The sequence below is a fragment of the Cupressus sempervirens genome, chromosome 3 (genome assembly GCF_028749045.1).
Source record: "Cupressus sempervirens isolate cs-2001-9-10 chromosome 3, ASM2874904v1, whole genome shotgun sequence".
In the NCBI taxonomy this organism is placed as follows: Eukaryota; Viridiplantae; Streptophyta; class Pinopsida; order Cupressales; family Cupressaceae; genus Cupressus; species Cupressus sempervirens.
In genome coordinates this window covers 745,113,784-745,140,603 of record NC_143120.1, presented here as the reverse complement: position 1 = coordinate 745,140,603, position 26,820 = coordinate 745,113,784, and the positions used below count along the sequence as shown (strand labels likewise).

The window sequence follows — 26,820 nt, the reverse complement described above, 5'->3', positions numbered from 1 at the left end:
AGGTACCCAAGCACAACCAAATATCTAAAAAGAGGAGAAATGGAGAAAACCACATGGGGAAAACCCTACTCCAAAAAGAGATGGAAAAAATGTTGAAAAGAAACTAGTGAAGGACTGAAGAAGACTCCAAACTAGGGAATGTTGTAGAAGATAGGAATAAAAGATTATCATGAAGAACGCCATTGAAGCATATAGAAGCTGCAAAGCTTTGTCGAAAGTAACTATTGATCTAAAGAACCTCCACTAAAATAGAAGTTGGCCAGGTAGAGAAGACTGTAATCTGTATCGAATCAAGAGGCACACAAAGTCAAACAATTGAACTCAAAGATATAGATGGCATGAAGCACCAAAGCCTGAAGAGTTGATCAATAGCACCAAGGAAGCATGAGAAACAATAGAAGAACCCCCCTAATATAGACAAGGGTGAGGTGACAGGAAACTGGAAAAGTGGACCAAAAGAACTGCATGTCAAGGAACCACGATCAAGATGCACAAAAGAGTGCATATGTGTGTACTAAGATGATCAATCTCAGACACAACATGAGACTAATGTCATGGGAAGGACACTCATTGGATAAAGGAAGATGGCAAACAAAGTCAAAACATCAACCCCTATGGCACTTTATCAGAGTAGTGCATGTACAATAAGGCACAAGATGTGGTGAAACCTAGGAATACAATAATCTACATGAGTGCTCAAATGAAACTACTCAAATCAGAAGGAAAAACAAGGCAAACATCTGAAATGAAAATACAGATGTAGTATGGCACTTTATCTCAGTGCATTTGCAAAAATGCATACAAATGATGTCTAAATAGACTAGAAGAGACATAAGACTAATTCAATACATAGTACAAGTCATGACAAATCATCTGAAGCAAAGAAATTGATCCCCAGACCTAAAACAACCAAGTTATCCATCAGAATGCAAAAATGAAAAAGACTAAATAGAATGTACTTGGAGAAGAATCTGGAAAAACAACCAGCATCATTGAAAAGAGGTCAGAAAGACCTTTCCAATGATATAAAGAATTCCCAAATTGGAAATTAGATGCTCAAGATATGTTTCTCAGAGTGCAAAAAGGAACTTCAAACTTTGACAACAGAAAAAGCCATCAAAATAACATCAAAACTAAAAAACTCTTGTACCATTGTGATGGACTCGAAACCAACTTTCTGGCAATATCATGTTTTTGGAAAATGGAGTTCATATGCTTGAGATATGAGCAAAAACACGAAGGTAGGTCCAAACAGAGCTTGATGAGGTGACAGGAATGCTAATGCAATGTTGATGTGGTGTTGACGTTAGAAAGTGACTAGCCCAAATTTGATAGTCAAATGGTCGTCGAGGTGAAAAAATGCCTGAAAATAACCCCTATCAAGAAAAAAAAAATTCAATCGCTGGAAACATAGAGCTAAACGAAGGGTCGGCGTCGGCAAAAAATTCTAATGGCCAATAGTGCGTGTGTTAGAAAAAAGAATTCCAATGAGACATTGAAATTTTAGGTAAATCCCCAAAAATAAAAACTACTAGATCCTTCATGAGAATCATGAGTCAACGGGTCCAAGAGTGGATTGGGTAATGTGTCCATTGATGGACCCAAGCACATGAAATAGATGGTGAGGGTATGACCACACAACCCAAGATCAACCGCCATTACATGGAGTAAATAAGGAGTTGATTACAACATTTAACACAAGACTTGGGGCACAAAATTACAGTCCAATCTATAAACCCAAAACAAAAAATGCACCTTATGGCATGAGTATGAGAACTAGTAGTCCAAGGTGACTAGTAGGCATGGGCCCATGGAATCACGAGAGAGGACCCAACATAATGAAAGAAAATGTCTTCTCCAAACGTTTTACACCTCCAAATCTCCCAAAAAAAGTGTTGAAACTAGAGGAGGACAGGAAGATCTCAAGGCAACCTGCTAAAGGAAGCCACAAGGGAGAGCAGGGCACCAATTTCGAAGAGGTTGAGGGTGAAGAAGACCAACGTGAGAGTCTTTACGGGAGCACAAAAAGGTGTCAAGCTGGCAGGAGGGTCAGCGGATGTTGTTATAGTAGAAACCCACATAAATTGTTGACATGGAGTTTTGCTTGGCTAGGGGCTATCTCCAATCTAAAAACTCATGCAAAAACTCATGTGAATTACAGGTCTCACATTGATCCAAGTCAACATCAGATTCACCAAAAACTTTGAAAGAACATTAACTTGGCCTCCTTGATTTCCCACTTGGCTGTAAATTCATGGGCCAAAAAAAATCTTCGTCCAACCTCATTATCTTTGCATTCACCTTTCGCTTTCAAATTATAAACTCTTGAGCCATGTCGCTAAACCAGTAATGAAGACATCAATTCATCGTGTGAAGCCCAAGAAAGAGGCCAAAATTCTAGAATTATGCCGGTTGTGAAGAAAAGTAGGCTCACGTGGGCATGAATAAACCAATATCGTTGGTCAAGAGGTCAAAAGCACCATTGAACACCCCCCAAAATATATGCATTCCTCCCTAAAATGTTGGCATTGTCCAAGAAATTGTCATGAAACATGGCCACAAAAGGGGATTTAAGAAAATAAATCCACCCATAACCAATGACGAGTCCATCAATCAAGGCGATGCAAGTGTTGAGTCGTGCTAGAGCAATGTTCCCGAGGAGACCTGCGCTCCAAACTTCCAACCATACCAGTGAGTCAATCCAAGCATGAAGAAACATTCGCTCCCAATTTTGAAAAAAAACACCAATCATGGAAAAAATTGCAGTCTCTAGTTGAAGTCGAAGTGCATAGGATGAAAATGGAGTGCAGACCGGTCAACAAAGAAAGTCCAAACACACAGATTCTAAAAAAAGACAGAGGGATAATAAACCGCCAAGCCCAAATCTAGCCCATGACTCCAAATTCCATGTAGAGTCTGAATTGCACCCTAAGAAAGGGTATGAATTTGCACATAAAATTGCCAAACACACGAAGCCCAAAGACAATGGCGGTAATAATAATCACCCAATACCCAACATGCATGAGTTGCAGTAGTGGACTAAGGAAGAGTCGTTGCCTTGTACTTGGAGCAAGTGCAAAAAGTCATGGCCATTTTTGTTTGTAAAAAGAAAAAGAAAAATATATTTTCCTCCAAATTATTTGTTTGAGAAAATAATCGCCGCTTCGATTAGCATGCCCATGTCAAAACGATCTAGATGCAAAAAAAAAAAATTCTTCAGATTTCAACAATGTCTAAGCGAGATGTATTTTATGTTGAAATGGGAGTTTTTGAGCGCTCTAAGCTCAACGGTGATGTCTTTTTTTGCTCAAAATGCTCTGAAAAATAGGTCCCAATCCCCCCTCCCCCCAAAAATCCAATACAAAATCTTTTGAAAGCTTAGATTTGAAAACTGATGCCAAATCTTTCAAGAACAGAACAGAAGCATGAAGATCTGGAGCTCTAATATCATATTGAAGTTGATAAAAGATCAACCCCACAGCTCCCAAGAATCATTTGTATGCAAACACCTATTACAGAAGAGAGAAGCAAAAAGCTATGAAGGCAGAAATTGTCAAATCCATAGATGAGACATTCTTGATGAGCAAAATAATAAATTGATATAATCAATAATGAATTAATCTCAATTCTCAATTAATGTTTACAATGAGAGATCGTCCTTATAAAGGAGATCAAAACCCTAAAAAGATCTAACCTAGGTTGCATTAAAATAATCAATATAAGAAGTAATTATTAGATGCCTAAAATTTACCTTAAGCAACTAGAGTTATTTAGGAAATATCTAATTACTCTAACAAGCTCCACTAATTATTTTATACATTTAAAAGTATTGAAGCTAGTAGTAACTTCTCTCATTTCTCCACAAAACATAGCATAGGTTCAGGTTCCAGGAATTTAATTAGCCCAATAAGGCAGCAATAGTGATTGAGAGATCAATACAAAATTATTGTTTAACAAATATTGAAATAACTTACAACATTCAATCAATTGAATAGTCAATCAAAGTAAACTTGAAGTTTAATCTAAGGAACAAGATAAATGAGACAGAGATGATATCACCAAAAGATCAAACGAGCACATGTAATCCTTGTATTGAAATTGATATTGTTCACCACAAATACATGTGTTATTGGTGCATATAGATAACATAATCCAGAGTGGACAAGAAAATATATGTTTGTATTGAAAAAATGTCTATATGAAAAAATATGGTTGTTTTATCTCCAAATTCGATCTTTATATTTATAGACGACAAATTGGTTACAATATGAAAAGGCATGACCTTTTGTTTACAAAATAAACTAAATTCGCTAATTGATAAACTCATAATTATACGTTGATTTAATCAAAACAAGGTTTCAAAACATAATGATTCGCTCAAAAGGAATCTGACGTTGGTTTCTCCATAAAATCATTGCATTCTGAATTTGTGCTTGATATTTGTTATCATTCAACAAGTTTGCATCAACGATCACCTCACGAGGCTTGATCTCCATCTCGATCATTCGTTCAATCTGCTCATTGGTCCTTGTCATCTCCAAATCATCATTCTTTCCTCCTTCCAGGGCCTATTCTTGCATCGCATGGCAAATTCCCATCCACATCTCTCGATTGATTGTTTATCCATCTGCATTATGCCAAGTTGGAACTCCATTTTCTACTGCTAGATTCTCAAATAACTTGAAAATATCTTTAAATTCGTGGGTGTATACATTATGAACTTGGATCAATTTTTTTCCCTCTTGTATATCTTCATCCTCTGCAAATTCATTCTTCTCTTTAACAAGCTTTCTATATATTTCATTATATTGGATAGCCAAGGGTTTGTATCCATTGTATAAGTCCCAAAATTTCCCTAATTTGGTCAACAACATTTTGAAATGATTTTTCAATATAGAGCCAGATACTTACCTCCTTACCAAAGATATATCCTTCATCCTTTTATTCTCCTCTTGCAGTCTCTTCAACTCAATCTTCAAGACATCATCAGGCGTGACTAAATCATAGGTTGAGTTTGTGGCCTTTCTATTTTCAACAGGCCCTCATACATTGCTTTCCAATTATCTCGTTCAAATGTCACCTATTTCATTTGTGCTTGATTAAACAAAGCAACACTCACTTGCATGGTAGTTGATTCATTAGGATTTGTTACCCCCACTTTCAATGTCATCAAGTGCTCAAAGGCTCGATCAATATCAATAACTTGAGGCCTCTTGTGCAGAGGATAGAGAGCCCATAACAGCATAGACTTTTCATATTCTACAAATTTGGAACCAATAATCACATCATTTATACCTTGCACATCTAGTTTCATGTCTTTGTTGTGAGTTTTCATCTTATCGGTATAATACATAGCGATACGCAAATGCCCATTGCTCATTGTTGTGTCTATTATTCTCCAAATGTGATCCATGGTCAACTCTAATCCATCGCTATAGGCTATTGCTATAACACATGGAAATCAACCGATCTTATTGCTAATCATAGGAACACAAACTTGCTTTCTTTGATCACCAAAAGCACTTATCGCCATATCATATAGCGATACGACCCACTTCATCCCTAATCACCAAAACAAAACAACTCAATGCTAACTAGTGATAATGGCATCGCTCATTGTCAAACCAAAACCTCATCTCCCCACTTGTTGATGATCGCTAAAGGTTACAGCGATACACCTTTCTTTATCGCTCATTTCCATATTAACAATGTGTCTTCTTCGCATAGTGATAAACTTGATCACTATATGTTATAGCGATATCTCGCCCAACTTTAAAAATGACCCTACTACTATCGCCATAGTATACACCAATACTTGATGCTTAATCATTGTAGCTATAGTGATATTTGTTCCAAACCTTCTATATTCCTCAAACTTTCAACCGGTTTGGGTCAAAACCTAACAAAGTTTAGTCAAACTTTTGACCAAACATGGTCAAACTTTTGGTCAATGCATCGACAAGATCACTGATGGGGGTTTGGCATCCTAGTCGGATGGGCCACCCTTTTTTACCATAAATGGTTGAATTTGTGACAACCACAATGGCTAAATGTTGATGTCGGTTTTGACAAGGAGTTGCATCAAAAGTTCAACCTAAATAAGGATTATCGAAATTGCAATAGGAAAAATATGGACAAGACCATTTGTGGATCATTCCACCAACTTGGGTAGAATATTCGACCAATTTTCATCAAAAGTAGAGGCTAATTCTACTAGTGGAGATTTTCTAGATTCTTTATCTTAACTCGAAGAGGTCTAGAACCTATCTCAAATGAATCATCGCATATCTATAAAATATATCTTAAGTATAAGGAAGAAGAAGAAGAAGAGTAAATGAAGAAGAGAATGCCACTTATACTTAAATGATATCTTTAATATATAGGAAGCAAGAACCCCTAAAAGGGTACCCAAATCTCCTTCAAAACCACATCTAACAAATTGGGAAGTGTCTGTTGTCTGTCCAAGCAGGTTTTCCCATAAACCTCGCATGATACTTTTTACTTCAGCCAGGCGATACTTTTAACCCATGCGATACTTATTACTATAATTAGGTGATACTTCTTACTATAGCCATGTGATACTTTCTATTATGGCCATGTGATACTTTACCAGTATTGTATGATATTCTTCACTACTATACTACAATACTTTTCCAGTATCACCCAATGTTGAACAAATATCGCCCAGGTTTTGAACATAAAGCCAATTAGCCATTTAAGAGGCAAATTAGGTTTAATACCTCCATACTTCGGAGTACCAGAACCACCATAGTCAAGGAGTAAACACTCAAAAGCATAAAGGAGTTCAAATAACTAGTAGGGTCTAGACTAGTAGGCTTTCTAGTGTCCATATGAGCCTATATCTATCCTATATCTTTCTGTCCTTCAACCACTTTGACCTAGATGCTTGACATTTCACTCTCTGTGATTGTCCTTTTATGTTATTACGTCCTTTATGATCTTTCATGTTTTTCCCTTGATTCACTGTTAACTTTTCCTATTCATTTGTCGTGACTTGGACTGAGTCACCATATGCATATTAACTGGTACACCCTTCTACATTGGTTGCATTAACTTTCAACCTTTTCAACTTCTCCAATCAATTGCCAATCAATGACAATGCTCATAGTCTTATGATGCTACATGATAGTCATCAACATTTGCTAGCCTGGATACCAAGTGGACGCACTAATTCCAACAATCTCCCCCTTTAACATTGATGGAAAAACCTTTAACCATCATTAGATTGTTCCATGAGAACCTTTGGCTTCAAATCGTTCCTCCTTTATTTGTTTGACTATGATTCTTACACTGGTGTTGACTTAGTCAAAAAATTGTGGGACCCCCCTCGATGTAATCTCCTCTTTCTTGTCTCTTTTATTTTTCTCTACTTTTCTCTTCTAAGTTGGATTCTCCCTTCATTCATTATCGCCCTATCTCTTTTCTTTCCTTCTTTTGTGTTCTCCTTATTTGTGCCTTTTCTCTTCCTTTTCCTATGCTCATAGTTTCTCTTATTCTCCCCCTATGTTTATCCTTCTCCTTTCATTCTTCCTTAGCGATCTTTCATTTGCTTATTCATTCTCTTGTCTCGTTTAGTCTCCCCCTTTTGTCCGTTTTGTTTATTCTCCCCATTTTTGTCATCAATAACAAAGGATTACGTTAGTTAAATATATATTTGTATTGATTATGTGCACTTGCAAGGTGTGTTGTCCATGATCCCTTTAGATTAGTGAGAGAAATGGTCTCACTTCATATATCATCCAAGTGTTCTTTGATCTCGTCTAGTGTACTAACCAGTTGTTTGGATATAGTTCCTCTGCATATTTAAATAGATTGTTGTTTAGACACCTCATTCCAATGTCCAAGTGCACTCTCATGAGCTTCTTTAAATTGATCGCCGATTATTCTTGATATACTCTTTCACATACTGAAGTCTTGTTTGTATACTTCTATCATTCTCTTTTTGTCCACTTCATCTAAATTAGGTCTCATTTTGGATAGAACATCATTAACTCTAAAAACTTATGTAGACCTACTCTCCCCTTTTCAAATACTATGTCTCCTAGTTCCTTAGGAAATTTTCTTCAAATTTTGCATGGCTTTTTACCAATTGTACTTATGCTTACTAGTATCGCATTGACAATTTTGTACTTGGTTTCTTTATTGAACTTAGAGAATCTAATTTTCAATATAGCATAGTTACTATTTTTCATTATGTCATCTAGAATGACATATAATGAGAGAGAGGGATGTTTCCTCTTACCTTTCTTTTCTATTTTTTTGCCTCAATGTGAGTCTTTGTCTTAAAAGACCCTCTCTTCGATGGTTTCAGCGATGATTCTTTCTCAACTTTCTTTCTTGTATATGTCTTTAGCTTTTCCTTTTCATTTGTTTGTAATTAATTCTTCGATGGGGATCCTCCTCTAAGTTGAACCTCCATCTCTTCAGCTTCTATGACTTTGTATGACCTCGTTACTTGGCTTCCTGTCACCTTCTTTGACATACTTTCCTCTACCTCCTTCTAGAGAAGTATGTCTTGTATCTTTGTGCAGGTGACAAAGTTTGAAAATTTTGGGTTTTATAAAATGTGAGTAATTTATTGATGTGTGGTCTAGCCACTTCTTCAGTTACTTTGTATTGAAATGGTCTCAACCAGTGAGTCCTTGGTTTCAAGGAATGCACGATGCACTTGTATGTGTTTTCTATGAAGCATATATCACTCTTGTATTTCTCCACTAGACTGGCAAGAATCCTTTCCGGCTTGTGTATTTCTTGGTGAAAGTTTTTGAAATATTCTCATAGAATAATGTTACTTTTTCCTTCGAATTTTTTGTACATCCTATTGATTTTGTAGATATTGATCGCTCCTCTGACCATTTGAAGGGTAGAAACCTTGGGAATTCTCCTTTGAAGTAGAAGAATATGCATACTAATATTGAATCAAACTTAAGAACTTGATTGTTGTATTCTATGTTGATCTTAACTCTATTCTCCATAATTTTCTCATGAAGCCTTCTACTTAGGTCATGTACAACTTGTTTGTGTATGATTTGAAGGGCTTTGTATGATGCACCATTGGGAACATTATTTTCCCTACTTGAATAGTATATCATGTAACCTATCACCATAGCGACAAATCTTACTTCAGGATTCAAGATGTCATTTATTGTTCATGCCCTCCATCATTGATCTAAATTGATGAAGTTGGTTGCAAACATGATATCTGGTGAATCAATTACTTGCAATACCAATGTTCAAGTTCTGGAAAATCTTGAAAAACTTGAAAGAGTTGTATGCAAACCAAAAGCCATGTTATACATTGGAAATGAAAGAATATACACAATGATGGAATATCAACAGCCACCATAGCCATGAATTTGAAATGTTTATGTGGCTAAAATAAAAAAACAACAAAATTAAACTAAACTATTCAAAACTAGGTGTCTAATTAACCCAACTTATCAGGGCCATAATTTTTGACCTAGAGCTCAAAATTTGAACTGCTTACGACATTGGAAAGAAGAACTAAAAATCTAGTTTCAATCCCTAAAACAACAAGCCTACGGCTGCCCAATTTTAGTGATCAATTACAATTTCGGCTTGAAATTTTGAGCAGAAGACCTCCGAAAAAGCCAAACAAAAAGATATAGAAAAACTTTTTAAAAATATGAAAAAATACTTTCAAAAATTAGATCTTCTATATAATCTGGATCATTCCTCCCCCCTTAAGAGGCAATGGGCCCCATTGCATCAATCTTCTACAGTAGATGAGGAACTTGTGTTGCAATTTGTTCCTTGGTTAACCATTTTCCCTAATGAGAGAATTGACCAGCTCGAACCACCCTATAAAGAAAAAATTTCTAATTTCTCAAAGATTTTAGCATGACTTCAATGACATGATCACATTGTAATGGCTTAGTAGTGGATGGATTCAATTCTGTAGCATGAATATGTTCAGCAACTTGAGAGATGTCCAATAATGGAGAAAAATAGGGTCGCAATAGTTCCACATTAAAAACTAGATGTAATCCCAAAACCTATGGCAGATCAAGTTCAAAAGCATCCTCACCAACTTGTTTCTTAATGGTATATGGCCCATACCGAATAGGATGAAGCTTTCTATAAGGTCCTTGGAGGCACTCCTTTTGAAGATGTAACCATACCTTGTCACCAATCTGGAAATGATGGGGAGTTTTATGTTGATCATGTCATTCCTTATAATTCTTGTTTCTCTATTCTAAAATGCCATGAACTTCTTGTTGTAACTATTTGATCTTTTCAATAAATTTGTATGCTTTATCTGCTTCCTTTTCAATATTGAGTGGCTGAGTAGATTGCAAGATGGGTAGTGCTACATCTATAGGTGCCAATGGTTGATACCCAATACAAACCTCAAATGGACGATGTCCTATAGTAGTGTGGAGTGCATGGTTGTAGCTATGTTGCACATAAGGCAAGCTATCATCCATGTGCGTGGGTGTTTGGAGTGGTACACTCGAAGGATATGGTTAATTATTCTATTGACTACCTCTGTTTGGCTATCTGTTTGAGGTTGGAATGTTATAGACTTTGTCAAGTTAGTGCCCATTCTATCCCATAATGAAGACCAAAAATAGCTGAGGAGCCTACTATCCCTGTCTAAAATAATGCTTTTTGGCAACCCAAAATGAACCCAAACATGTTCAAAAAATAGCTTAGCGGTCTCCTCTGTTGAAATCATTTTTTAACAAATCATGAGAAGTACAAAAGTTCTAGTTTGAGAAATTAAACATTTACACTGTTTAGCACTAATTAAAGAAGCAGCTTGACTTGGGCACACCTTTAGTATTCGATATCTCTTTTCACCAAGCTTGATTGTGACAATGTGTGGTCTAGACTCATACACCCCATGCCTTTGATAAATGTATGGTTGTCCCAGCAAAACATCACATACACCTAAAGGTGCTACATCACAAACTACTTCATCCTTGAATGGTTTGATTGAGTATGATAGGCAACACTATTGATTTATTTGAATGTATTTTCCTTCATTAACCCATCCCATGGAGTATGGTTGTGGGTGTCTTGTCATTTTTAAACTTAATCTCTTGGTTGTCTCCATAGAAACTAAGTTATTTTGGCAACCACTATCAACAATAAAATGTAGAGGCTTTCCATCAACCCACATCTGTGAGTGTAACAATCTCTCTTCATCTTCTCATGGAACTACTTTTGTTATTGCAACTATGGCATACGGGTCCGCTTCTATTACTGAATCATTTTTAGGAGTTTCTATTGGTGTGGATTCAGGCTCAACCTCCTCTCCTCATATTTCTGCCATCGAGTTCTTAATTCTTTGACAGTCCTTTGTGTTATGAGTTCAACTCTTATGTATCTCACACCACATGCCTGTATCAGTTTGTGTCTTTTTGGTATCCCACGAGCTATTCTTGGGTGGATTTGAGGGAGGGTCCTTCCTCACTGGTTTTACTCTAAATTCATTAATGCCTTCACCCCTTGGCTTATTATTTGAAAAGTAATCCCTTCTTCCTTTCTGTTTTAACGCAATTTTTGTAGCATATTTGTAAGCGGTTGCCAATGTTTCAATATTCAAGAATTCCATTTCATTTTAAATGTATCTATGAAGCCCACTACGATATTTTAGAATTTGATGCTTCTCTAAATCTTCTATACCAAGTTTTGCAGAGTGCATGGAATGTACTGGTGTAATCTTGCACAGATTGGTCCCTCTTTTGTCGAAGCAACTGTCATTCTATATATTTATGTTCATATACATCTTCGGGGAAGTATGCTTATTTTATGTACTCCACAAATTCTCCCCAAGTGGGTTTCCAACTCTTCTCCCGCTTCGCTTTCTTTATTCAATACTATGGTTTCCCATGCTAGTTTGACATGGATTTTAGGTTTCAAAAGGGCAAATGTTATCTTTTTGCATCAAAAAAATTGTTTATGTAGAAGTGTCGTTCTAACTTGGATAATCAATTATCGATAGCATCAGCATCAACTTTTCCTTCAAAATTTGGGATATCAAAATTCACCTGTACTTTAAAAGGGGTGTTCCCATGGAATCGTGCTATTGAATTCGACTCTTGCTGGGTCATCAAAATTTCTGAAAACTTACTCATCATATCTTCTCGCTGCCTGGCCAAAGCCTCTTCCACCATCTTCTTCACAAAGTCTACCGAATTTTTTGACATCTTTGGTTTTGTGAGCCACAAAGGAAGGTATTCTAACAAATTTTTTGTAGCCAATCCTAGTCTTTGATAAGATGTTCTTGTGTTAGTTGGCATACAAAAGCATTCCCTCTCTAATACCACTGATCTGAATTGATGAAGTGGGTTGTAAACATGATGTCTGGTGAATCAATTACCTGCGATACCAATGTTCAAGTTCTGGAAAATCTTGCAAAACTCGAAAGAGTTGCATGCAAACCAAAAGTCATCTTATCCATTGAAAATGAAAGAATATATACAATGATGGAATATCAACAACCACCATAGCCATGAATTCAAAAACTTTATGTGGATAAAATAAAAAATAACAAAATTAAACTAAACTATTCAAAACTAGGTGTCTAATTACCCCACCTTGTCGGGGCCATCACTTTTGACCTAGAGCTAAGAATTTGAAACTGCTTACACCATTGGAAAGAAGAACTAATAATTCAATTTCAATCCCTAAATCAGCAAGCCTGCGACTGCCCAATTTTACGGACTAATTACAGTTTTGACTTGAAATGTTGAGCAGAAGATCTCCGAAGAGGCCAAACAAAAAGATATAGAAAAACTTTTTTTAAATATGAAAAAATGCTTTCAAAAATTAGATCTTCTATATAATCTGGATCAATCATGATGGCCTCCTGGGATGTTTGTAGCTAGCTTTGTTAGGATTGATTTTGTGGTTAGTTCTTTTCCAATTGAATTGAGTCTAGTTACTCTTTGAATCAAATCCTTTGTATGGTTTATCCAACCACATATATTGATCATGAACCCTTCTCAACACATCTCACCCACTCCTCGTGAAAGAAGTTCAGAATGTCTATAGCTCTGTGTAGGGTAGACTTTTCCAAAATCTTGTGTTCTTCCTTCAAAACTCCATCAGTGCAAAAGGTTTCATACAACTTACAAATTTCCTTATCACTCATTTCTTGTATCTTGACATCTAGCTACTAACATTCTTGACAAGAAGAACGTTATTTGGGAGTGATGACAATGCTTCTTCCACATTTTATTTCATCTCCCTTCAATGGAGTGCCCTCATACTTAGGATGTTCAATGACCTTCCCATCAACCAATATCACTTTGTTCAATTCTTCAAACATTGGATCTCATCTTCCTCTGGTGGCTATTACATGACTTGTCACAATAGCTTGCCAACAAATTACTCCATGCACCATTCTCTTCTTCCACAACTCAACACTGAAAACTTTGCAAATGCTTACACTGAAAGATAGGATTTCGAATTTTTGAAACCTCAAAAGATTTCAAGTTTGCAAAGTGATAAATGGCTCATTAAGTATCTGTTTATAGCCCTAAATCAATATTAGGTACAAGATTCCCATACCATTAGTCCTTATGCAATCCCCACAATTTTTGCACCTAAGAAAGGAGGAACTTGGAGGTTGTGCACTAATTCAAGAGAGAAAGAAAATAGAATCAATAATAGGTACAAGTTTCCCATACCAAGGATTGAAGACATTATGGATTTTTTAGGGTGTGCAAAGTAATTCACCAAGATTGACCTTAAAAGTGGCTATCACCAAATAAGAATCAAGGAGGGAGATGAGTGGAAAACAACTTTTAAAACCATAGGGGGGTTGTGAGTGGCTTGTTATGCCATTTGGGTTGGCAAATTCCCTTAGCACCTTTATGAGGATGATAAATGAGGTATTAAAGGACTAAAAGGGTAAGCTTGTAGTTGTTTATTTCGATGACATATTGATTTTTAGTATAAAAAATGAAGAGCACCTTAAGCACTTAAATATTGTGTCAAAGACATTACATGATGAAAACATAACCATCAATTTGGATAAGTGTGAATTCATGAAGGATTTGCTATACCCTAGTTTTGTGATCTCAAATGGGTGATTTGAAGACAGATCCTTCAAAAGTGGAGGTAATCCTAAGTTGCCTCCCTCCCAAAATGCTTAATAAAGTCAAGAGCTTCTATGATCTAGCTCAATTCTATAGCAAGCTCATTAGAAACTTTAGTGAGACATGTTCACCCATCCTAGACATTGTAAAAGGTGGTGCAAATATAAAATTGCAGTCAAGAAAAGCAACAAATAAAGGATTTGGAACCTTGAAGCAAAAACTAGCCACCCAACCTATCTTGATATTACCTAGTTTTGACAAGCTTTTCACCACTGAATGTGATGCAAGTAATGTTTTAGTGGGAGCAATTTTAAGTCGAGAGGGAAGACACGTCTTTTTTAGTGAAAAGCCCAATGAAGCCAAGAGGAGGTATTCATCTTATGATTTGGAGTCACATGCATTTATTAAACCCCTCGAAAAATAGAGGTAGCACCTCCTACCTAAAGAATTTGTAGCTTATACTGACAACCAAGATTTAAGTTTCTTGAATTTCCAAGATAAACACAACCAAAAGAACATAAAATGGGTAGAGTATATATAGGCCTATAATTTCACTATCAAGAATAAAAAGGATCAAACCAATAAGGTAATTGATGCTTTAAGCATGAGACTATTGATTATCCAAGAAATTCAATTAAAGAGTATAGAGATTAATAACTTCAAGGAGTTATACAAGAAGAATGAAGATCTATTTGTAACTTATAAGGTATGTGAAAGTTTTGAGAATCATTTTCATGGTGAATATGCATACTATGCCTTGCAAAATGGACTCTTGTTTACAGTGGATAGTTATTTGTCCCTGGAGAAAATTTAATACAAGAAGAGCATAAAAGAAGCCTAGGATGGAACTCTGGGCTCAATAAAGCATTGGAGTTAGTGAAAAGATTTTTAAATTGGCCTAAGATGCAAACAAATATTAGGAAATATGTATGGAGTTGCATTATATGCCTAAAAGCAAAAGATGCATCTTTAGATGTAGGCCTATATCAGCTTTCCCATTACCAATAGGCCATGGGAATGTATTAGCATGAACTTTGTTGTTGGGTTTCCTAGGACTAAGAATGGGTTTGACAATGTTTTTGTTGTAGTGGAAAGTTCACTAAAATGACCAACTTCATTCCATGCAAGGTTACACATGATACCTATCAAATTGTCAACTTGTTCTTTAAGGAAATTATAAGAATCCATGGTTTACCAATCAATATTGTCTCTTACAAAGACTCCAAATTTATTGGGCATTATTGGAAAACATCATGGAAGAGATTGAGCACTAATCTATCATTTGGGTTTGCATACCATCCTCAAACAGATGGGCAAACATAAGTTGTCAATATGACCTTGGGAAATCTCTTAAGGTGCATAACTAAGGACTATGGCTAGACATGGGATCAAGTAATAGACCAAGCTAAGTTTGCATATAATGATACAGTGAAATGACCTCAGTTAAAATCCCATTTGAAGTTTTATACGGGACACATCCTAGGGGTATGATGTAATGTAAAGATCTTGTGGGCTTAGAGAGATGTGGTGGTTATGCAAAGGACTTTTCCCAATCCATGAAAGAGGTCCATGCACACGTTAAGCAAACCTTGTCAAAGAACATGCAAAGGATCAAAGAAATAGTTGACAAAAATAAGAGAGATGTTCAATATCAAGTAGGTGATTTAGTGATGGTTCACCTCAATAAGGCTAGATTACCCAAAGGGTTTCCCTAGTAAACTGTAAATGAGAAGGATTGGACAATATAAAATCTTGGAAAAGTAAGAATTCCTATGCAATTGATTTGCTTGAAGACATAGCATTATTTGTTGTGTTTAATATAGTAGATTTGGTTCCTTACAAAGTCTCGCTTATGTTATAATGATTCAAAATAACTAAGAGGGGGGTGAATCAATTATCCTTAGGTCCAAATGTACCAATTCAACTTTTAACAATCTCAAACAACTTAATAAATCTCATAAAACATCTCTGTCCATATAATGTATCATCAACAAATCAACTTTTCATGAAATTACTTAACTCTTTGTTTCATGTATGTGTCGATTGCCAGTAAAATAAACAACTGTAAAAATAGCATACATAAAGTAACATCCACACATGTAAATAATACTTTTGACACCAAGATTTATCATGGAAACCCAATTTGGAATAAACCACCAAGTAATATACTACCAATTTTTCACTCTTCTAAAGTGAGCTCGTTTAAGAGCCAACTCTATTAAAGGTTATATAACACACTGTTAAATGTGACCTTGTTAAAGGATTGCATCACCTTGTTAGGAGTGCCCTTGTTAAGGGACTTTGGATCATTCCATTAGAATGTCACCTTGAGTAAAGGATTTACAAAATGATTGTTAAGTCAACCTTGATTAAAGGACTTTGACTGCCACAATGGTTAGAATGTAATAGTAGGTTTGATCTATACAATACAACTCACTTTGCAAGTTTAGATCTCCATTTGCTCATCTGTTGGTTCATTGACTGGCCTTCATAATCATCTCCATCACGAGTCTGCTTGGCATCTCCTCAGGCAATCAAACTTCATCAAACTCTATACACTTCTCCGCAATTGTTCTGCTCTTCACAACTACTCCTTAAAATCGCCAATCAACAACGAACCAACCTTAGAAAACATCTCTTATGCCTCCTTAAATAGGCGATTTCGATCTTTTTTTCCTTAAACATCACTGTAGATCTTCGAGTTAGGTCAGATTCATCAAATCCTTCCATCATTTTGTTCTCCTTCTCCTTCTCCTTCTCCTTAGGGTTAGGATGGTGTTCACGTTTTTTCTACATAATCAATAGCCACCCAAGATTGCGATTCAGCTTTGGGACATTTTGTTAAAAGTCAGAGTTGTCATTACACTAAAAGATCAACATGTCAATGTCCCATACAACTACTAGACTTATAGAACACATGAGACGATTAAGCCACATCATGAATTCCAAAAGGGTTGGTTGTTAGTCCAACAATCCCCCCCTCAGCATTACCCAAAGAGATTTGAACCTATATGACCAAGCTCTGGTACCACTTGTTAAGAAGTAAAGTCCACAAACAATAGCGGGGATGAATCAGTTGTCTCCAACTAAGCTTATGACCAAATTTATCAAACCTAACTCCAACAATTAAAACAATGATGCACAACAGTAGAAAATCATACACCATGACATGACAATTTGATGACTAGGGAAATCCTTGATCAAAGGAAAACCCTGGTAAGAATGGCACCTACAAGATAGTGTACTAATTTATAAGTTCCTTATGAAAGGATGTGACCCTATTAAAAGTTAATAAGAAAACAAATAGACCCACTACCTAAATCCTTCAACTAGTGTGAAGAACAAATCTTCAAGAGAACATATCTAAATTAATGAACTTACTGATTTGCAATTGTCTTGCCAAAATAATTCTTCTAAAGCTCACCACAATCAACCAACTCAATCATTGCTCTGCTCTGATCATCCAACATGAAAGCCCACATCCACAATACCTACAATGACTATAACTATCATACCAAACCAAGGAATATAACTTTCCTTTATACCCTTACAAATAATGAATTAGGTCAGCTTGTTAAGGCTATCCCAATGTACAAGTAATTGCATAGGTTTGTGCTAAGGCATACACACATTCATAAGCATCATTACGAATGTTACAATATACTTCCACACATTACAATACAACTATTACATTTTACTATGATAATCAATCTATCTCCTTAACACAATTGATTGTCAATAGAATACTTTGGATGTTAGACAATAACCTGTCTAGAATAATCCAAGTGCCTTGCTATCACGAACATAGATACACGAATAAGTCTTCTACCACGATCCAAGCTCGCTAACATTAATTCCAACTTGCCAATAAAATACAACAAATATACGATCAATTGTCTTTGGCCTTAATCCCCTATACATTAGTCTACTACTAGTCTTCACCAAACATATTGTAACTCGTCTAGAACTGAACATAAGATTCAGCAAACATAGACCTGATGTTTATACTCATTCTTCTACATAAATTTAAGCTCATAATTTAACATGTCATATACCAACTTCAATGTGCTAACAATCATTCTACGATATACAAAATATTTGCTTGTCATGAACACATAAACATATGTTGTCATCAACAACAAAACCTGTCATCAATAAACACATAAAAATACATCCAAGTGCCAACCAAACCGCTATTCCTAACACACTCAACCCTCATGACTAAAGGGAGCACAAATGCAATTTTAATCCCGGAGAAGATTCTAGGGACAATCAAGCAAAATCCCTAACCGTTGCATATTTCAAATCACACGAAGGCCATGTCAGACAATATTTCATATGCTTCAAAAGATGAAGTCTAGTATACAAGTCTTCCCATGAAGGACCCTACATCATTCCTATGTTAAAAGGATCAGACTAAGTTGAAAAAGAAGAAAGTTCCTCGTATGCATCCAATGGACGCAGATTCCCATTTTCAAGAAATTTGCGCCTTGGTCAGAATTTATTCTTCTTGTGAAAAGCAAGAAAGATAAACCTCTTAAAATATATAAAATCTGGTGAAACTAACTTATCGAAATCTTATATTTGGTGTTATTCTTGTGCCCTTTAGATGGTTTGCCAAGTTGACTAGTATACATATCTACAAAATAACAAATTTAGAACCAAGAAATTGATATACCAATACTTCTATAAGAATGTCAATACTTCTACAAGAATGTTGATATTGAAAAATCTGAATATTAAACCCAATAACAAAATCTGAATATTAAATCCAATAACAATATTTAACAACCACACAACTGTCAACCTTAGAAGCTGATAAGGAATTAGACAGGGGTCCCATGGGAGGGGCTTGGACTTTATTTTTGTAGAGCGTGTAGCTCTATGATGAAAAAAAATGGGGGCAAGGGCAAAGGCAGGGGTGGGGGTGCGGGATTTATTTGGAATAGAGCTCTGGTTTTTTAGCCCCCTTAATTTGAGCGGGTGAAAATTGGATGGGCTGGAATAGCTCCACCAACTTAAAGATTAGTTTTGCCTTATGTCAACAATCTATTTATTATTTTAAAAATTTAATTATGATAATAATAAAACAATGACATCATAAATTTAAATTCTTAAGTTGATATTCACTCTAAACTTGATGGTACCACTTGCTCCCTTAAATTTCAGAGCTTTTTATTTAAAGCTGAAACTAACCAAAAAAAAACCATTAAGACTACTCACCTTAAAATATTCCTAAAAAATCTCAGCAACTATACCCTATTTTTAAGAAAGACCCTTCCATAATACCCCGGCTCTATCTAAACATTTCAGCCAAATCAATGCCATAACTATTAGAAAACAGAGAAATTAATCAAATCGAAAAAATGATTTGTTATCTGAAAAAATGTCTAAATAATTTATCATCTGAAGGGTGTCTACATAGCTTATACAAAATCCACAAAAAACACCCGTGTAAAAGCATTTTCTGTTGAATTTTAAAAAGCGTATGCAAGTTTCTAGTCTAAGTCTTACACAGAATGTCTAGATAATTTATACAAAATCTCCAGAGCAACTCACAACAAGCCTTTTTCTATTCAATACAAAAATGTATTTGCAAGTTTCTCGTAAAAGTAAACCTTACCATCTGGAAACGACAGGAACGAAGAACAGAGAACTGATCTACTAGAAAGAAATATCAAATATCCTACAGGTTATATAGGCTAAATAATATTAGATCTGACCACATTCAGTACTACTGAATAGAATGATAAGCATCTAGAAAAACTATTATGTGAAAAGCTAATTATTGACCAATCAAAAACTTTAAGTAACGTAGATATCACTGTCTAGTAGATTTTTATATTAAAACTTTTGCACAGCTCAATCCAGATATAAAAAACTTTCCTACAAACAATTTTGTTCAACACCACACATAACCTACTAAATGTTCTCAATATTTTTTGAGAAAACATAAGATCAAAATAGTAAAAGCCATGAGATAATTCAAGCATTAAAATACCAAAAGATACAGCAAAAACGAGAAAAATGCAAGTTTCAAGAAAATTCTCCAAATAAAATACAAAAAAAAAATGTCAGAAAAAGTTTGAAGGGTCAAAGAAGCTCTAATGCCGTTCATTAATTATCCAATCTGCAACATAGAAATGGATGTACAACAAAGTATTATGTATAAGGAATAAGTCGTACGCTTGGCCATTAGATGGCAATACTAGCGACCAGTAATGTAGGAAATGGAGTCTAAATAATAAGGATGTGAGGAGAGAATTTGCAAGGTAGACTTATGTGAGTGTACCCATAAATAATTTAGACCTTTGTTAAAAATACTACCTGAACTTCAGGCCAAAAAAAGATATATCCTAAAATCATTAGATATCAGTTCTTGCTTTTGGACCAGTTCGATAAATCCATATAAGAGGCACAGCCATAATAATTTAACACATTTTTTCAATCAACAAAGTATAAGCTATTACAGATCAACCCAATGGAGTTGAACAATAAATAAAATGAAAATACTTTCTACTTAAAATAAATATGAAAGTGCCATGCTCATTACGCCTGAAACAATTACTAGCTTGCAGAAACAAAATGCTCAAGAAAGTGGCAACTACAAGTTACCATCAAGGATGAGCAAAATACAGTTATAAGTGGGTATTAGATATGGACTACCAAATGCCTCAAAAAAATGCAATTGAGATATAATACCATATTTCAGATCTTGTTATCATGTTGCTACGAACAACAGCCCTTCTTTGAGTTAGTATCAGATTCTGCAACAATAATGGTCTTCCCCTCCTTGATACCAGCTCCTGCAGCTTCCTCTGAAGCAAGAGCTTTCTTACTGATTATCCTGTGAATCTCACCTAGAATTGTCTGAAAAGCTTTCTCAACATTAGTGGCTTCAAGTGCTGATGTCTCTAAAAATGATAGACCCTCTTTCTCCGCAAAGCTCTGAGCATCTTCTGTTGCCACCCCCCGCAGATGCTTTAGATCAGATTTGTTACCCACTAGCATGATCACTATGTTAGAATCTGCATGGTCTCTGAGCTCTTTCAGCCATCTTCCAACGTTTTCAAAAGTTGTAGGCTTAGTGATATCATAAACTAGCAAAGCCCCAACAGCTCCTCTATAATAAGCACTTGTAATTGCTCTGTATCGCTCCTGGCCAGCAGTATCCCATATTTGTGCTTTTACTGTCTTTCCTTCCACCTATAGGAGTATCATAAGACAACAAAAGATTAATAGTTGTTCTCGGGAATTTCTTAGCAACCAAAAGATATGGATATTTTAAATTTCTTGGATTTTATTGGAAATAAACCAGCTAAAAAAAACCCAAAACATATGGTAAAAAAAAATTGAAATCAAACAATTGATAGTTTTACATTTAAAGCCATCCTAATTACATGGAAAGAGTGAAAGTAAACAAGAGTTTACACCATGAATTTGAATATGAATTTTTATCATTAATTTTGAGATCCCTGATTATAAAATAAATGATGGTAAGTCAAGGAAACCACTAACATTTATGATGCAACAATAATAAAAGCCAAATGATTGTTAAGTTTGTAGCTTCAGTCGGATTGATTGATAATGAGATAGATTGTTGATGTTAAATCATCATTTAGACAAATATTCTTTTTTTTTTATTTGTAATATATATATATGGTTATTTATATTAATGTTAATATTGTCTAAATAGTTATTAACTAATAAACCATAGAGACAGGTCTCTTCATGAGACATATCTCCTCTACACATATTTTTATATATTTGAAGCTGCATTTGGAACACAGAAATAAATAGCAATGTTATTACATTTGCAGAAAACGATCCTATAAAATTAACATGGTATCAAAGCCAAACTGCAAATGTAAAGAATTGAAAGTAACAAAGAAATCAAGAATCAACTTGCAATGAAAGTGAAGGGATGAAGTAAGATTCTTGTTATATCATATATAATGAATCAAGGAATATGTCTTGTAGAAACATATAAACGCGGTGTCCTCTATTATTTGATAGATAGATCAGTATTTGTGACTGGTAAAAATAAAAATGCTAAGAATAGATGCTATGCAGAACTGAGTCATTATAAATTGGTAAAAACATAGTTATTTTTAGTCTTGATTCTGAAGTATTGAACCTGGAGTGATGCTGTATATACAACGTTGAAGTAGCTAAAGATCTGTATGCAAGAAGTGTTGAAGAATGAGCAAAGGGCGATGAAAATCTGCTAATCAATAAAAGCAAGATAGTTAAGTTAATTCAAAAGAGGCCGATAAAATATATACGAAGGTCAATTAATTCTGTCAGAAAAAGATAAAATTCAGATCGAAAGGATACTGTCAGGAATCGAAAAATTCAGGAGATGGAAAATATCATGATCGCAGCTTATGTATATATATATATATATATATAGAGAGAGAGAGAGAGAGAGAGAGAGAGAGAGAGAGAGAGAGAGAGAGAGAGAGAGTTTTAAGAAAACCCGATAGACAGAGATGGAAATGAGTGTTGGATCAAAGCCATAAAGAATGTAATTGCAATATTGAGATCGACTATATCAGCAAATGTAAAGGGCAAACTGGAAGATGGTATTATTGGAAGTCAACAACGCTGGTCTTATTGGAAGATGCTGACTCAGACCATACATATTATAAATACCTCTGCTTCACATTTTTAAAGTCTATAGATGAAAGCAGCATTTACTCAATACACCGATAAACCAGAACAAATAAAGTTACGGATAATGTAAGAAGATACAAGTTTATTCCCAGTCAGCAATGAAAAACTATTGATAGAGACACGTCAGACCAAGAATTACCATGGAAATAATACTGCATCAATATCGATGGCACACGAGAGATGCTTGGCCATAGACTTATGATGGAGTTTCGAATTATCATTTTAATATCAGTGGTAATATACTTGTAATGGCTTGATAAAATAAAGATATTGTGGTGGTTATCTAGTTGGATACAACCAAATATCAAACAATATTTCATGTTCGGCAATGATTCAAAATATGGGAGATGCGTTTACCAAGTGATATAAATAACACAAGCGAGATGAAAAGAAAAAATCATGGTTACCAGGAGACCCGTCTCCCCCCTAAAAGTCGCGTCTCGGTCTCGGAGACTTTTTGCGTCTCTAGAGACCTCAAAAAATGTTGGAGACTTCATGACGAAGTCTCCTGAAGTCTCCTCGTCTCCTAATCCAAAAAGTGAAGTCTCCCAGAAGTCTCCTGATAAAATATAAATGTAAAATATAATATTAAATAATTTTATATATTTTAGCCCTCTTTTTAATGTTTTTAATACAAAAATTAAGACCACCGACAATTTAAATGATTAAATCATTTGAAATATTTTATTTAATAAATTAATAACTTTAAATGGTCTTAATGATTTGCCCCCAGTTGTACTGCCATCAAAGGAACCTGAGTTAGAGAGTGATGATTTTTTGGAGAGCATAATAGCTGAAGACCTTGAGATGGATGATCACAACCTTGTGGAGTAGAAGATAGTACCATCGACTTACTAATACTGAATATATTTCTGTTTTTTGTTTATTGTACAAAGTGTTCATTTTTGTTTGCATATCGGCAATTCAGCATCAAACTATACTTTTTTGAATTTAAAATTTGAATATGTAATGATAATCTCAGCAATTATCAATCTGATATGATGGTGTGATCATATGCAATATTTGAAAAACAAATATGTCTATGAGATACAATATTGTGATCATGTGAGTTTTGAAATCTTTGACTCTATGAGTATATTTTAATTTTTTATGTGACATTTGTATTATTATTTACTTTAGCCTTTTAGTCTTATAGTATACTATTTTCAAATTTTGTATTTACTTTTAGTATTAGACTCTTTAAACTATTAAAAAAATAAAAATAAAAAAATTGCCGTCTCCAAGTACCCTCGTCTCCTATTTGAAAAATTGTCCTACCGGTACCGGTACCAGTACCAGTACCGGAGACCTCGACCTTGGAAAAAATGTATTTGTTTAGGTATGAAGAAAATAAGAAACTACAAAGCCATGTTAGCATATATTAGAGAATCGGCTATATTTGAGACTACCACCCGTGAAAATATTTGTATTTAAATGATGGGAGGATTGTTAGTGATGGAAGTTGAACACAATAAAAATGATGATGGAAAACATGACATATCGAAGGAAATCAATTAAAGTCATTTCAAATAAAAAGTTGTGATTACATTAAAAATATATATATAATAATTTAATTAAAAGCTAAGTTACCGATGCTGGTTCTGATGCTGATGCAGGTGTGGGGTGCTGATGCGTGGATGTGCAAATTTTTTTATATATATAAGGGTATCTATAGAACAACATTTTAAAGCAGCAGAAGTTATGGCTAAGATGGTTACGTCTTGGTGAGTATTGTTACAATTTCAATTACCACATGTCAATTAAAGTGTCACCATTCACAGATTTCAATGGTTATGAGCTTCCAAGCTTCATGGATTTCTTGTTTGGAGATAGCAGCGTGCCTAATACTAAGGATTTTTACAGCAATGACAAGATATTAAGAGATCTTTTAAGCGAATTGGCAACAAGCCCAAAATCAGTAGAAGCAATATGCAAATCTGCATCTCATTGAGTGATTCTTTTGAGGCTGGTGACATGATCTATCTGAGGTTGCAGTCCTACAGAATCCAATCTCAAGAAAAGTGGATCAGAGAAGTTGAAGATGCGTGGATGCGCAGATTTTCTTTTTGGGGGATTTTGAGTGTGTTTGGCTGCATCCACAAATTATTTTTTTTTTTAAATATATATATATATATACTATAATTTATGTACGCAAAGAAATACAAGAAATATAAATTAAAAAACATTATGTAGCAATTAGCATAATCAAATTGAAATTACAGTAATAGAACAATGAATGGCAATGAATGGCCTCTATTAGGGCCGTTTTAGGTTTGTAAGGCAAATAGGAGAAAAAAAAAAAAAAAACCTATTAAACACATGTTTTAATAAGTCACTTAAGTGTCAAAATGGCTGGATGCTCACAGGATGCACCCGGATGCTCAACGGATTCTCTCCAGATGCTCTCCCAAGCATCCCGCGCGCATCCGCAGAAAGGAAGCAAGATTCTTGGCAGCATCCACAACGCATCCTAATGCCTCCATGCATCAAAATGCATCTACAATCGCATCTGCCCTATTTCCAAATGCATCAGTAACTTAGATTAAAAGGTGTGATTATATCTAGACATGTCTCTTTGTCAAAAGGCTTGACCGGTTGCACCATATAAATACATAGTGGTTGATTAAAACCGGAAATGTGTGAGAGGTGCATTGAGCCGACTAATCAAATGATAATAGATTGCATAAAGATTTTAGGGAGAAGATTTTTTTTAATCATGTGAGGAAGTCATGCATGCTGATAAACTGTGTAGAGACACAAACTTGTAGTGGCACTTAGATGACTCATCTACCAAAAAGGAATAAACAAGAAAATGACACTCAAGTTCTCTAGACCAAGCACGACAACAACATTATGACCATCTCAAAAGCATCTTAGCATGAATTTGATGCAAGATCATCAAAAATGGATTACAATAAGATGTTATAAGACGTGTATGTCAAATACAATAGACTACTGGATATAGGGCAGGGCAAATTTCTGTAAAAGCTTGTAATGATGCAATAGCTGACTCTGATTATGAAAGTGATGTGTTTGTTGACCAGAGTTGAAAGTTGGGCCTGATCGTTCTACTACACCCTCCCATAGCACAAATAGACCAAGGTTCTGAGATATATTAAATGGAAAGAAGTTTGTTATAATAGATGTGATGCAAAATTGTTCAAACAATATAAGAATGGGAGTTTTACATTGTGGGGGGAAATAATAATCAATCCTCCATTCCCATTGTTTGACAAATGCTTATATGGAGACATTTTCTAACTTGACAGATATGGACCTCCATTAAAGCAATTTGTACAAGGATGCACAAATAAGTATTCAATAGCTTTGAGTATTACATTTATCTACTTACCATATTCTCTCTTAATTGTATTCGTACTATAAGGGTTATTTGCCTTGATCTTTTCCTTTATGTGTAGGGATGTTCTTGTAGGAAAAGAAGGTTAGTACCTTACACATGCTACCAAATATTGTGCAGACTCAATCTTATGGTAGTAACTTGAAAGAAGTTGTGATCTAGAATTTATTAGTCATCTAATGATCTGGCTGGTTAAAGTGAGGCTCAAGAAGCGAATATCTTTGATGATTAAGATTATGAGTATCCTTTCATATCAAGAGGGAGTTCAATACTTCATCAAAGACAACCTTATACAAGGAGCTCAGAAGATTGATACTTAGAAGAAGTCCAACATGCATGTGTATGACTACATGATTGTGATGGACCTACTCATGTGTACATCGCAAGGAAGTAATAACTTGTCACTTGAAGGTTGAAAGATTAATATCAGATTCAGAGGGAGTCCAACAGGCATCCTTTGGGTGAAGAGAGTCTCAAAGGGAGTAACTACAGGACCTGACTTCCCAAGATCACTGTTCAGAGGGAGAATTTGAGGCACAATCCTTTGTGAATGATATTTTCTCTATGAGGGGGAAGTACTAAGTGAAATTCATTGTAATGTATTCATCTTTGGGAGAGAGAATTGAGGTGAACGCCCTTCTACCACCCCCTCTAACTTTGTTCGTGGTGGTTACCACATATGATATGTAATGA

At 35.1% G+C, this 26,820-nt stretch overlaps 2 protein-coding genes across 2 annotated transcripts in view; one reads left to right on the top strand and one right to left on the bottom strand.

Moving 5' to 3' along the window:
• Positions 1-24,566, top strand: part of LOC149568972 (MADS-box transcription factor 21-like) — a 376,483-nt gene extending 351,917 nt beyond the window's left edge. The window contains exon 7 of the mRNA XM_089821778.1: positions 24,386-24,566. Coding sequence (XP_089677904.1) covers positions 24,386-24,457 — 72 coding nt within the window. The 3' untranslated portion in view covers positions 24,458-24,566. The remainder of the gene's footprint in view (positions 1-24,385) is intronic.
• Positions 20,495-26,820, bottom strand: part of LOC149568971 (ras-related protein RABA2a) — a 50,020-nt gene continuing 43,694 nt past the window's right edge. The window contains exon 2 of the mRNA XM_089821785.1: positions 20,495-21,299. Within this exon, the coding sequence (XP_089677911.1) occupies positions 20,823-21,299 (477 nt within the window). The 3' untranslated portion in view covers positions 20,495-20,822. The remainder of the gene's footprint in view (positions 21,300-26,820) is intronic.